This window comes from Balaenoptera borealis, assembly GCF_965194805.1.
Source record: "Balaenoptera borealis genome assembly, chromosome: 8".
Taxonomy (NCBI): Eukaryota; Metazoa; Chordata; class Mammalia; order Artiodactyla; family Balaenopteridae; genus Balaenoptera; species Balaenoptera borealis.
The window spans coordinates 12995777-13008403 of NC_138865.1; the positions used below are offsets into that span (position 1 = coordinate 12995777).

The 12627-nt window shown below is 40.3% G+C and overlaps 1 protein-coding gene across 7 annotated transcripts in view; it reads right to left on the reverse strand.

Moving 5' to 3' along the window:
• CDCA2 (cell division cycle associated 2) overlaps positions 1-12627 on the reverse strand; it is a 53220-nt gene that overhangs the window by 34167 nt on the left and 6426 nt on the right. For all 7 annotated transcript variants that reach the window (XM_082401943.1, XM_082401946.1, XM_082401948.1 and 4 more), the window contains 2 exons: positions 2917-3067; positions 1158-1354 (listed from right to left, as the gene is read on the reverse strand). In XM_082401943.1, coding sequence (XP_082258069.1) covers positions 1158-1354; positions 2917-3067 — 348 coding nt within the window. The remainder of the gene's footprint in view (positions 1-1157; positions 1355-2916; positions 3068-12627) is intronic.

The window sequence follows — 12627 nt, forward strand, 5'->3', positions numbered from 1 at the left end:
TAATGGAAGTTCTGATAAGAAAAATTAGGGTCAGATGATGATTTCATATCTACTAGAATAGAGCAGAGGTAGTGGAGATTATAGGCATCTCTGAGATACACATGAAACCCACGGGGGCCCTGATGGTCAACCCTAATGACCATCAACCATTTATTAGGCCAGTCCAGATAAGGTCAACAGGACATGTACTGGATCTACATGACAGAGAAGGTGCAGGAAAAAAGCTTCCACTCTACCGGCATTAGGTGTCTTCTCTCACTAAAAAAACAGAAACCTGCTGTATCAAACCAGAACTAAGGGTCGTGCGAGAACTAGATCCCCGTTTACACTTGTGTGAAGGTCAAGGATCTTCAACAGTATGATTATTATTATTATTATATATATATTTTTGGCCGCTCCGTGAAGCATGCGGGATCTTAGTTCCCCAACTAGGGATCGAACCAGCGCGCCCTGCAGTGGAAGCGAGGAGTCTTAACCCCCAGGGAAGTCACTTAACGGTATGATTCAGTTCACGATGGTGATCATCTTTCGATGATGTTGACAGCCTCTAGGTAGTTATAAGCAACAAAAAAATCCCTACAGCTACTTGAACGAAGTGGGGAGAGCAAGGGAGAAATCGCTAAACGGCACCATGCTTTCCAGCTGGTATTAAACCAGTGCGGGGCAGCAAGGGAGAAATGCCAGACCCCCAGACCTGAGGGGTACAGCCCAAGTATAATCTTCACCTCATTTACCAGTTCTGTGTAAATTAGGTGCTCATATGTCTGTCTCCCCCAGCAGACAGAAAGCTGTTCAAGGGCAGGACTGTGACTTTCTCACAATTGTACCACTGGTACCTACAACAACACCTCAAAAATAGAAGACCACAGGGCTTCATCTTTTCATAAAGTCTTTTTCATATCAAAAGCAACATGCTAATCAAAACCGTCTCTAATAACCAATAAGCCAACCAACCACAAAAAAAAATTTAACAAGCAGGAAATCTCTCTCTCTCTCTCACACACACACACACACACACAATTTAAAACCCAGATAAAATACAGCAATACAATATACATAAGTACTGTAATTGCAAAAGGGCCTTGACAGTCAGTCCTAAAACTGACTAGCCAGAAATCCAAAGCTTCATTTTCCTATGTTTCCAATAAGTGAATTACCTCAGAGAGATTTGCAGAAGTTTCAACAGCACACTGTCTATCTGTATTGGGAAAAGCAGCAACATTGTGTATCTGGAGACCAAAGGCATCAGTTAGATTTCCATCAGAGCTGCTCGGAGAGGATGTTCTCTGTCGCTTGGATGACAAGTTTGCAGGGAACTCACACTGTTGACATTCACCAAGACTCTCCTTTTTGGCTAGGTACACAAAACAAAATAAAAGCAAAACAACACAGGCTTCAATATTTTCTTTTACAGCATCATTTGAAAATTGTGTATATCCTAATAATTTTAGTAAAATTTAATGCTTGAGCCTAAATACTTTATCAATGAAAACTCTAGTAGTACATTTTTTATTCAAAAAAGGAAATCTAACTGAAAAGTAAAAGAACATGACTGCTAAAAAGATAAAAATTTAATTATTAGAATTGACTTTTTTCAGACTTTAAAATGTACAAAGATACGTCAAGATACATTTGCATTTTTGAAATAGTATCTCATTCTATTTTTAAGTTTAGAATGAAACCTTTTCTTTTGAACATTTTAAAGGATGTGGTTATGTTCTAATATTGGTTCTGCTTTGACCGTGTATGATTTTATGAAAAATACAGCCGAAGTTCTTCCTAGGTACAAAAAGGGAATTTAATTGTCTATAGAACTTTAGTAATGATGTAAATAAAATATTTAAAAGCTCAGATAAAAACTGAAGAATAGGGTTTCCCTGGTGGCGCAGTGGTTGAGAATCTGCCTGCCAATGCAGGGGACACGGGTTCGAGCCCTGGTCTGGGAAGATCCCACATGCCGCGGAGCAACTAGGCCCGTGAGCCACAATTACTGAGCCTGCGCGTCTGGAGCCTGTGCTCTGCAACAAGAGAGGCCGCGATAGTGAGAGGCCCGCGCACCGCGATGAAGAGTGGCCCCCGCTTGCCGCAGCTAGAGAAAGCCCTTGCACAGAAACGAAGACCCAACACAGCCAAAAATAAATAAATTAATTAATAATAAAAAAAAAACAAAACAAAACTGAAGAATAGGTAAGTTACAAATTACAAATAAAAATGAGTACGTTGGAGCAGGTCATGTACTGCAGAGGTAGATGAACTGGATTTGTCTTGAGTAACAACGCCCTGCACCCAAGCAGGTGTTGAAATGTACTTGCAGATAGTTCAAGAAACCAAACAAAGCCATTTGGAACCTTAGGGTTATGGTGGTTACAGCAAGACCAAGATTTTGTTTAGTTCTGGTGTTTGCAATGCTTTGCAATTGGAAAATCAAAAGTGACAGAAAAAAATTACCAAATAAATTACAATCTAAAAGTTATGGTAAAGAATATGGCAGGCTATCAAGATGTCAGACTGAATGTATCTGTTTATAATATCAGGGTTGGGAGTTTGGTATTCATGTAAATGCTTGCTGAACTTAATAATAATCCTCTAAAAAATCAAGCTTTGTGCACTCAAATCTACCACATGCCCTATTCTAAAGATGAAATGAGCCCATTGGCTTCGACATTATAACACTTAGCACTTAATTGTGGCCATGTGGAAATGTTAAGACGTTAGGCTCAGGAATGCTTGATATCATGTTTTTTCAAGAGAAACCAGAAATCCAGATTTTTGTGTGGAATGTCCCAAACTTTAAATGGTAGGCCCTATTGAAAAATACAGCTGTACTCAGAAAAGACTGCTTTCACACCGTAGAACTAAATCTTCTTTATACTGAGGATGGTCTGAATAAATACTATAGCCCTTCTTTCTACTCACTCGAGGCTGTGGTCTTGAACTCTCCTTCCGTCTCTGAGAATTCAGGACAGTCGGTCATCTTCTCGTTTTCCTTTATGGAGTGAAAAGCCGACTGGAAGGCAGATATTTGCTCTCTTAAAGAATGAACATTTCGATACAAAACAGGGCTGCCCTGTTAAAACACAGAAGCACAGAGGACTTTATAAATCAAACCAAAGATAGGCTGTTCGAAGAGCAGAGGTAATAAGTTAATAGAGCAGAGCCTCTCCTCCCGTGAATCACACACTCTGAGTCTGAATATTCGGTGTACGGCCATCATCTTCGTTTCTCCTCTCTCCTCCTTAATCTGAGCAAAGGGCAATAGCTACATGGGAAGTATAAATGTGGAGCTATAGGCTGGCCAGTACTGACACTGACAAGCCCATGGACCAGACAGGAGAAATCTGGAGGAGATGGAAAGCACTTTAAAAAGGCACCCAGACAAAACACATCCCAATTATTTGAGGGCGTAACAATCTTTAATAGGATTCTTTCTGGGGGCGGGGGGGAGGGGGGGGGGAAGTGGGAGTGGTGGTTAAGGACCCTCTTTTATAACTGAGAGCCCATAACCTGAGATAGCCTCAGCGAATCAAACGTGAAAGGGAAAGAGGTTCCGCACAAAATGTTTGAGAGGCCAGTTGAAGAGACTACATGGATGTTGAGCTGCACGAGTTGTTTACATCTGTTGGATATTAATACCTTAAAAAATGGGCAGAAGAACTGAATAGACATTTTTCCAAAGAAGAAATGCAGATGGCCAGTAGGCACATGAAAAGATGCTCAACGTCGCTAATCATCAGGGAAATGCAAATCAAAACCACAATGAGATATCACCTCACAACTGTCAGGATGCTATCACCAAAAAGACCACAAATAGGGACTTCCCTGGTGGTCCAGTTGTTAAGACCCTGGACTTCCAACACAGGGGGTGCAGGTTCGATCCCTGATCTGGGAAATAAGATCCTGCATGCCCTGTGGCGTGGCCAAAAAAAAAAAAAAAAAGACCACAAATAACAAACACTGGCGAGGATGTGGAGAAAAGGGAACCCTCGTACACTGCTGATGGGAATGTAAATTGTTGCAGCCACTGTGGAAAACAGTATGGAGGTTTCTCAAAAAACTAAAAACAGAACTACCACATGACCCGGCAATTCCACTCCTGGATGTACACCTGAAAAAAACAAAAACACTAATTCGAAAAGATACATGCACCCCCAATGTTCATAGCAGCATTATTTACAATTGCCAAGATATGGAAGCAACCTAAGTGTCCATCAACAGATAAAGAAGATGTGGTATATGTATACAATGGAATACTACTCAGCCATAAAAAAGAATGACATTTTGCCATTTGCAGCAACACAGATGGACTTGGAGGGCATTATGCTAAGTGAAATAAGTCAGACAGAGAAAGACAAATACTGTATAATATCACTTATATGTGGAATATAAAAAACACAATAAACTCGTGAATATAACACAAAAGAAACAGACTCACAGATATAGAGAACAAACTAGCTGTTATGGGGCTGGGGTGGGGCAATATAGGGGTGGGGGAATGGGAGGTACAAACTATTGGATGTAAGACACGTTACAAGGATGTATTGTACAAAACAGGGAATATAGCCAATATTTTGTAATAACTAAATGGAGTGTAACCTTTAAAAATTGCATACAAAATAAAAATTAAAATCAGTAGTAAGAATTTTATGTCTGTACAGTTAGCAGAGAGTTTATCCAATACGAACAACATAAAAAAAAAAGAGAGAGCGAGAGAGACAGACTATATGGAGATCACAAGAAACCATCAAATCCTGGAGATAGGGCTAAGGAAGAAGGGATAGGAAGAACTTGTCTATTTGGAAATTTTACCAAAGTTTTCCAAAAATATCCTTAGAAAATGATCTGCATGGCACCTTTGTCACATGTAGGTCTCAGCATAACTAGTTCCATCCAACCTAGTCTCTATTCATTTCCATCCAGACACACCCTCTCCCCAGGGGCCAGACAATATACAGACGTTCTGAAGTAGCTTAGACACCCACCCACATATATACCCTCTCCCCTCTGGCGCCCCACCAGCTAAATCTTCCTGATGTCATGGGAGCTTACTTCCTTAGAGCTAAAAGCTAGCCATTCACTGAAACTACAAAGCCAAATAGTTAAAAATGGTCTAAGCACAGGAGCTCTCTGGAGACTCTGCTAACAGGATTTCAACCAAAGAGTCGTCAAATTGGTATTAGCAGGGATAGAAGTGCCAGATAAGTGTAAGCAATATACAATTTAATAGTTCTGTTACCTATAAAATAAATTACTGGTTAGGTTCTCTGGGGTTTTTTTCCCCCTTTATTATTTAGACTAACATATTTCCACTGATTTGGAGCTTATACCAATTTAAAAAATTATGCTAACAGGCGAAAGTAAGGTAAAAAAATTACCTCCCTTTAAGATATCATATAGAGAAAAATCAGTTAAAACCTTGAAGCCATGTTTGACGGTGAATCTGCTCACACACTGGATTCTATTCCCAGTTAAATACCTTCAGAAAGCAAACTCTGTTGCATAATAACACAACATTTAAAATTCAAATATGGTTGATGATGTAAACCTTTACGACATAAACAGCACATAACATTTATAAAAAGCTGGTGGTCAACTCTTACCTAACTGAGATATAGAGAAAGAAAGGGTTTATCCCAAAGTCATACAATTTACGTTGAATGTACATTTTTTGTACTTATATTTGAACATGGGAGGGTTAGGTTTAATGTGCTAGGAGTTGGGAGCATTCTGAAATACTGCTTTAAACAAATTAAAGGTTCCCCAGTCAAAACTGTTGTTTCTCTGTTTCCTGACGGAGAAAGAGAACAATGCTCATGTACAAAAAATAAAGGAAGCATTCAAAACGGACTGCTTTTCTGATGCTTTTGTCTTAGCAATTACATCGTCCAGTCAACATTCTTTCCATGTACCAGAAACTATTCAAGGGGCTCAGGATACAGGGGGAAACTACATTCTAGAGTGAAACTCTGAAAATATATTAATATAGTTTCAGGTACAAGATGTGCCATTGAGAAGGTAAAAAAGGAGTGTGATTTAGTAATAACAGTGCTGCTTTACTTGAGTCAGGACAGCGCTCTATCAGGAGTAACATCTGAGTTGGAACTGCAACAGAAAGTGGTAGTTAAGGGAAGATACTGGGGGAGGGAGGCATTCTGCAAGAACAAGGCGGAACAAGAGCAAAGGCCCTGAGATGGAAAGAGGATGCAGCAGAAAGAAGGCCAGCATGCCCAGAAAATGGCAGGAGATGGGGAGCTGAGAATAGGGGTAGGCAGGGCTCAGATCAGGGAGGGCACTCAAGGCTGCAAGATGGGGTTTGAGTTTAATTCAAGGCATAACAGGAAGCCACAGGAAGGTTTTAAGAGGCAGAGTGAATGATCTGATTCTTTCTTTAAAAGTATCTCTTGGACTGCTCTGTGGGATGGTGGACGGACCAGGGAAGGAGGGAAATAAGGAGACCAGTTATGAAGAAGCAGCTGGTGATTCAGGTAGAAATCACCTTAGGGTTGTAGCAGTGGAGCTGGGGGACATGAGGAATTACAGATAGGTTTTTGAAGTGAAGCCAAAAGGTAATGATGGGTTGGATGTGGGAGATGAAAAGGAAAAAAAAAAAAGGAAGGAACCGAGGAAGATTGGTAGGTCGTTGGCCTGAGCAACTGGATGACAGCGTGTACTGAGATGAGGAAGTGAACAGGAGGATCTCGTGGGGAATGGAAACCTGGAGTTTGGCTATGGCCAGGTAACACTCAAAATGCTTACTGGAACACCCAAAGGGAGATGTTGACTAGGCAACTGGGTATCTAAGTCTGGAGCTCTACAGAACTCTGGGCCAATGTTAGACATTTGAGTCATCAGCCTATAATTGATGTTCAAAGCCATGGGAAAGGATTAGTTTACCTAAGGAAAGCAAAGGGGGCAGAGGAGAGCCGTGGGGGAGCTCAAGCATTTGTAAGGGGAAAACTGGAAGGGGTGGAATAAGCAAATGAAACACAGGAACGGATGACAGTGACACAGGAAGAAAATCAGGTCAGTGTGGTATCCCAGAAACAAAGCAAAGAAAGTGCTTCAAGGAGGGAGTAGCTAAACTCAGTCAAAAGCCGAGGCAAGGTTGCGTAGGATGAAACTTAGACTTAATCTTTGTCTTGGCCAAGATGTGGGCCATTTGTGATCAATGGTGACAAGAGTCTTCTCCATGGAGTGGTAGAAACAAAAGTCCGACTGGAGTGGCTACAGTAGAGAGAATGGGAGGGAAGGAAGCGGAGCAAGACAGGACAGATGGCTGTTCAGGGAGCTTTGCTGTGATGGACAGGCACAGGAATGGGACGCCATGGGGGTCCAGGAAGAGTTAAAGGGACAGAGTAAGATAAACGCATGAGGAAAAACAGGGCAGAATAACACACACGGTCATAATAAGGTAAACATTTGAATATTGATGGAACCAATCTATTGGGAAGTTATAGAGGATGGGAAGTGCACACGTACATTTAGGATAAAAGGTATGAGGAAGAAAGAGGGCTAACTTTCCACTGAACACGATGGGAAGTCAATAAGTAATGCCGTCACACTTAAAGATCAAGAAGTAGCAATTAGGCAAAAAAAAAAAAAAAGAAAAAGAAAACAAAAGGCATGCAAACTGGAAAGGGAAAAATAAAACTGTCGCTATTTTCAGATACATATTATATATAGAAAACGACTACACCAAAAAACTGCTAGAATAAACAAATTCGGTAAAATTGCAGAATACAAAATAAGCATACAAAAATGCTGTGTTTCTACACCCAAATAAAGAATTATCAGAAAGAGAAATTAAGAGAGCAATCCCGTTTACAACTTCATCAAAAAGAATAAAACACTTAGGAATAAATTTAACCAAGGAACTGAAAGACCTGCATCCTGAAAACTATAAGACACTGATGAAAGGAATTGAAAACGACACAAATAAATGGAAAGATATTTTGTGCTCACGGACTGGAAGAAATAATATTGTTAAAATGTCCATAACTACCCAAAGCAATCTACAGATTCATTGCAATCCCTGTCTAAATTCCAACAGCATTTATCACAGAAATGAAACAAACAATCCTAAAGCTTGTATGGAACCACAAAAGGCCCTGAAGAGCCAAAGCAATTTTGAGAAAGAACAGAGCCAGAGGCATCATGCACCCTGATTTCAAACTACAATACTATAGTAACCAAAACAGACAAAGACACATAGATCAATGGAACAGAATAGGGAGCCCAGAAATAAGCCAATCCATATATGGTCCATTAACTTACAACAAAGGAACCAAGAATCTACAGGCATAACTTGGAGACACTGTGGGTTAGGTTCCAGGTCACCACAATAAAGTGAATATTGCAGTAAAGCAAGTCACAAATGTTTCGGCTTCCCAGTGCATATACAAGTTCTGTTCACACCAGACTGTATTCCATTAAGTGCGCAACAGCATTATGTCTAACAGCGTACATACCTTAATTAAAAAACTTTATTGCTAAAAAATGCTAACCATCAATCTGAGCCTTCAGTGAGCAGCAATCTTTTTGCTGGTGGAGGGTCTTGCCTCAAAGATTGACCAGGCTGGTGGCTGCTCAAAGTTAGGGTGTCTGTGGCAATTTCCTAAAATAAGACAACAATGAAGTTTGCCACATAGATTGACTTTCTTTCACAAACGATTTCTCTGTAGCATGCAATGCTGTTTGACACCATTTTCCCTACAGGAGAACTTCTTTCAGAATTAGAGCCAATCCTCTCAAACCCTGCAGCTGATTTATCAACTATGCTTATGTAATATTCTAAATCCCTTGTCATCATTTCAACAGTCTTCAAAGCATCTTTACCAGGAATAGATTTCATCTCAAGAAACCACTTTCTGGGCTTCCCTGGTGGCGCAGTGGTTGAGAATCTGCCTGCCAATGCAGGGGACACGGGTTCGAGCCCTGGTCTGGGGAGATCCCACATGCCGCGGAGCAACTAGCCCCGTGAGCCACAACTACTGAGCCTGCGCGTGTGGAGCCCGTGCTCCGCAACAAGAGAGGCCGCGACAATGAGAGGCCTGCGCACCGCGATGAAGAGTGGCCCCCGCTTGCCGCAACTACAGAAAGCCCTCGCACAGAAACGAAGACCCAACACAGCCAAAAATAAATACAATAAATAATAAAAATAAAGGAATTCCTTTAAAAAAAAAAAAAAGAAACCACTTTCTTTGCTCATCCATAAGAAGCAGCTCCTCATCCATCAAAGTTTTATCGTAAGATGGCAGCAATTCAGTCACATCTTCAGGCTCCACTTCTAATTCTCTATTTCTACCACATCTGCAGTTACTTCCTTGAACCCCTCAAAGTCTTGGGCCCCACAAAGTCATCCATGAGGGTTGGAATCAACTTCTTCCAAACTCTTATTAATGTTGATATTTTGATCTCTGATCCCTTTCCATGAATCATGAATGTCCTTAATGGCATCTAGAACGATGAATCCTTTCTAGAATGTCTTCAATTTACTCTGCCCAGATCCAGAGGAACCATCATATATGGCAGCTATGGGCTTGCAAAATGTATATCTTAAATAATAAGACTTGAAAATCAAAATTATTCCTTGATCCATGGGCTGCAGAATAGATGTTGTGTTACCACGCATGAAAACAACGTGAATCACATTGTACATCTCCATCAAAGCTCTTGGGTGACCAAGTGCACTGTCAATGAGCAGTAATATTTTGAAAGGAATCTTTTTACTGAGCAGTAGGTCTCAATAGAGGGCTTAAAATATTCAGTAAACCATGCTGTAATCAGATATGCTATCATCCAGGCTTTGTTGTTCCATTTTTAGAGCACAGGCAGAATAGATTTAGCACAACTCTTAAGGGCCCTAGGATTTTCAGAATGGTAAATAAACTTTGAATTCAACTTCAAGTCACCAGCAGCATTAGCCCTTAACAAGAGAGTCAGCCCGTCCTTGAAGCTTTGAAGCCAGGCATTGACTTTTACTCTTTAGTTATGGAAGCCCTAGATGGCATCTTCTTCCAATGTAAAGCTGTTTCATCTATATTGCAAATCTGTTGTTTAGTGCAGCCACTTTCATTAATTATCTTAGCTAGATCTATCTCCTGGATAACTTGCTGCTTCACCTTGCTTTTATGTTATGGAGACAGCTTCTTCCCTTAAACCTCATGAGCCAACATCTGCTAACTTCAAACTTTTCTTCTGCAGCTTCCTCACCTCTCTCAGGTTTCATAGAACTGAAGAGAATTAGGGCCATACTCTTGATTAGGCCCTGGCTTAAGTGAATGTTGTGGCTGGTTTGATCTTCTATCCAGACCACTAAAACTTTCTCCATATCTGCAATAAGACTGTTTTGCTCTCTCATCATTTGTGTGTTTACTAGCGTAGAAATTTTAATTTCATCCGAGAACTTTTCCTTTGCATTCACAACTTGGCTAACTGTTTGGCCAAGAGGCCTAGCTTTCAGCCTATCTCAGCTTTTGACATGCCTTCCTCACTAAGCTTAATAATTTCTTGCTTTTGATTTAAAGTGAGAGATGTGCAACTCTTCCTTTCACTTGAACAGTTAAAGGCCTAATTTCAATAGTGTTATTCTCAGGGAATAGGAAGGCCTAAGGAGAGAGAGAGAGAGATTGGGGAACGGCAGGTTGGTGGAGCAGTTTGAACACACACACACACACACACACACACACACACACACACACACACACACAAACACACAGCATTTATCGATTAAGTTCGCCATCTTATATGGGTGCAGTTCGTGGCGCCCTAAAACAATTACAATAGTAATATCAAATATCACTGATCACCCTAATAGTAATGATATGATATAATATAATCATAATAAAAGATAATAATGAAAAAGTTTGAAATATTGCAAGAATTACCAAAATGTGACACAGAGATACAAAGTGAGCAAATACTGTTGGAAAAATGGTGCCAGTAGACTTGCTCGACGCAGGGTAGCCACAAACCTTCAATTTGTTAAAAAAAAAAAAAAAAAAGAAAAGAAAAAAAGAAAAAGGGGGCTTCCCTGGTGGCTCAGTGGTTAAGAATCCGCCTGCCAATGCAGGGGACACGGGTTCGAGCCCTGGTCCAGGAAGATCCCACATGCCGCGGAGCAACTAAGCCCGTGCGCCACAACTACTGAGCCTGCGCGTCTGGAGCCTGTGCTCCATGACAAGAGAGGCCGCGATAGTGAGAGGCCCGCGCACCGCAGCGAAGAATGGCCCCCGCCTGCCGCAACTGGAGAAAGCCCGCGCACAGAAACGAAGACCCAACGCGGCCAAAAATAAATAAATAAATTTATTTTAAAAAATGCAAAGCACAATAAAGTAAAGCACAATAAAAGGGGGTATGCCTATACAATGAGAAAAGGACAGTCTCTTCTATAAACGGTGTTGGGAAAACTGAACAGATACAAAAAAGAATGAAACTGGACCACTATCTTACATCATACACAAAATGGATTAAAGATTTGAACATAAGACCTGAAACCGTAAAACTCCTAGATGAAAACAGGTGGTAAGCAACTTGACATAAGTCTTGGTGATGATTTTTTGGATTTGACACCAAAAGCAAAGGCACCAAAAGCAAGAACGAACAAGTGGGACTATATCAGACTAAAAAGCTTGTGCACAGCAGAGAATCATCAACAAAGTGAAAAGGCAACCTACCAAACGGGAGCAAATTTGCAAATCATATGTCTGATAAGGGGTTAATGTCCAAAATATAAAAAGAACTCATTTCAACTCAACAGCAGAAAACCAATCTGATTAAAAAATGGGCAGAGGATCTGAATAGGCATTTTTCCAAAGACATACAGATGGTCAACAGGTACATGAAAAGGTGCTCAGCATTACTAATCATCTGGAAAATGCAAATCAAAACCACAATGACATATCACTTCATACCTGTCAGAATGGCTATTATTGAAAACACAAGAGATAACAAGTGTTGGTGAAGATGTGGAGAAAAGGGAACCCTTGTGCACTGTTGGTCAGAATGCAAATTGGTGCAGCCACTATGGAGAATGGTATGGAGGTTCCTCAAAAAATTAAGAAGTACTATATGATCCAGAAACTCTACTTCTGGGTACTTAATCAAAGGAAAACAGTAACTCAAAAAGATATATGTAAGCCCATGTTCAACACAGTATTATTTACAACAGCCAAGATATGGAAACAACCTAATTGTCGCTTGATGAATGAATGGATAAAGAAATTGTGGTATACACACAATGGAATATTATTCGGCCATAAGAATGAAACCTTGCCATTTGCAACAACACATATGGACTTCAAGGGCCTTATGCTAAGTCAGTCAATCAGAGAAAGACAAATACATACGATCTCACTTATCTGTGGAATCTAAGACAAACACACAAAAGAAAACAAAAAAATCAAACCAAGCTCACAGATACAGAGAACAGATTGGTGGCTGGTTGTTGGGAGTGTGTAAAAAATAGGTGAAGGAAAAAAAAAACAAAAAAAAACCAAACAAACAAAAAATAGGTGAAGTGGGTCAAGAGGTATAAACTTTCAGTTATAAAATAAATAAGTCATGGATATAATGTACAGCATGGTGACTATAATTAATAATACTGTATTGCATATTTGAAAGTTGCTAAAA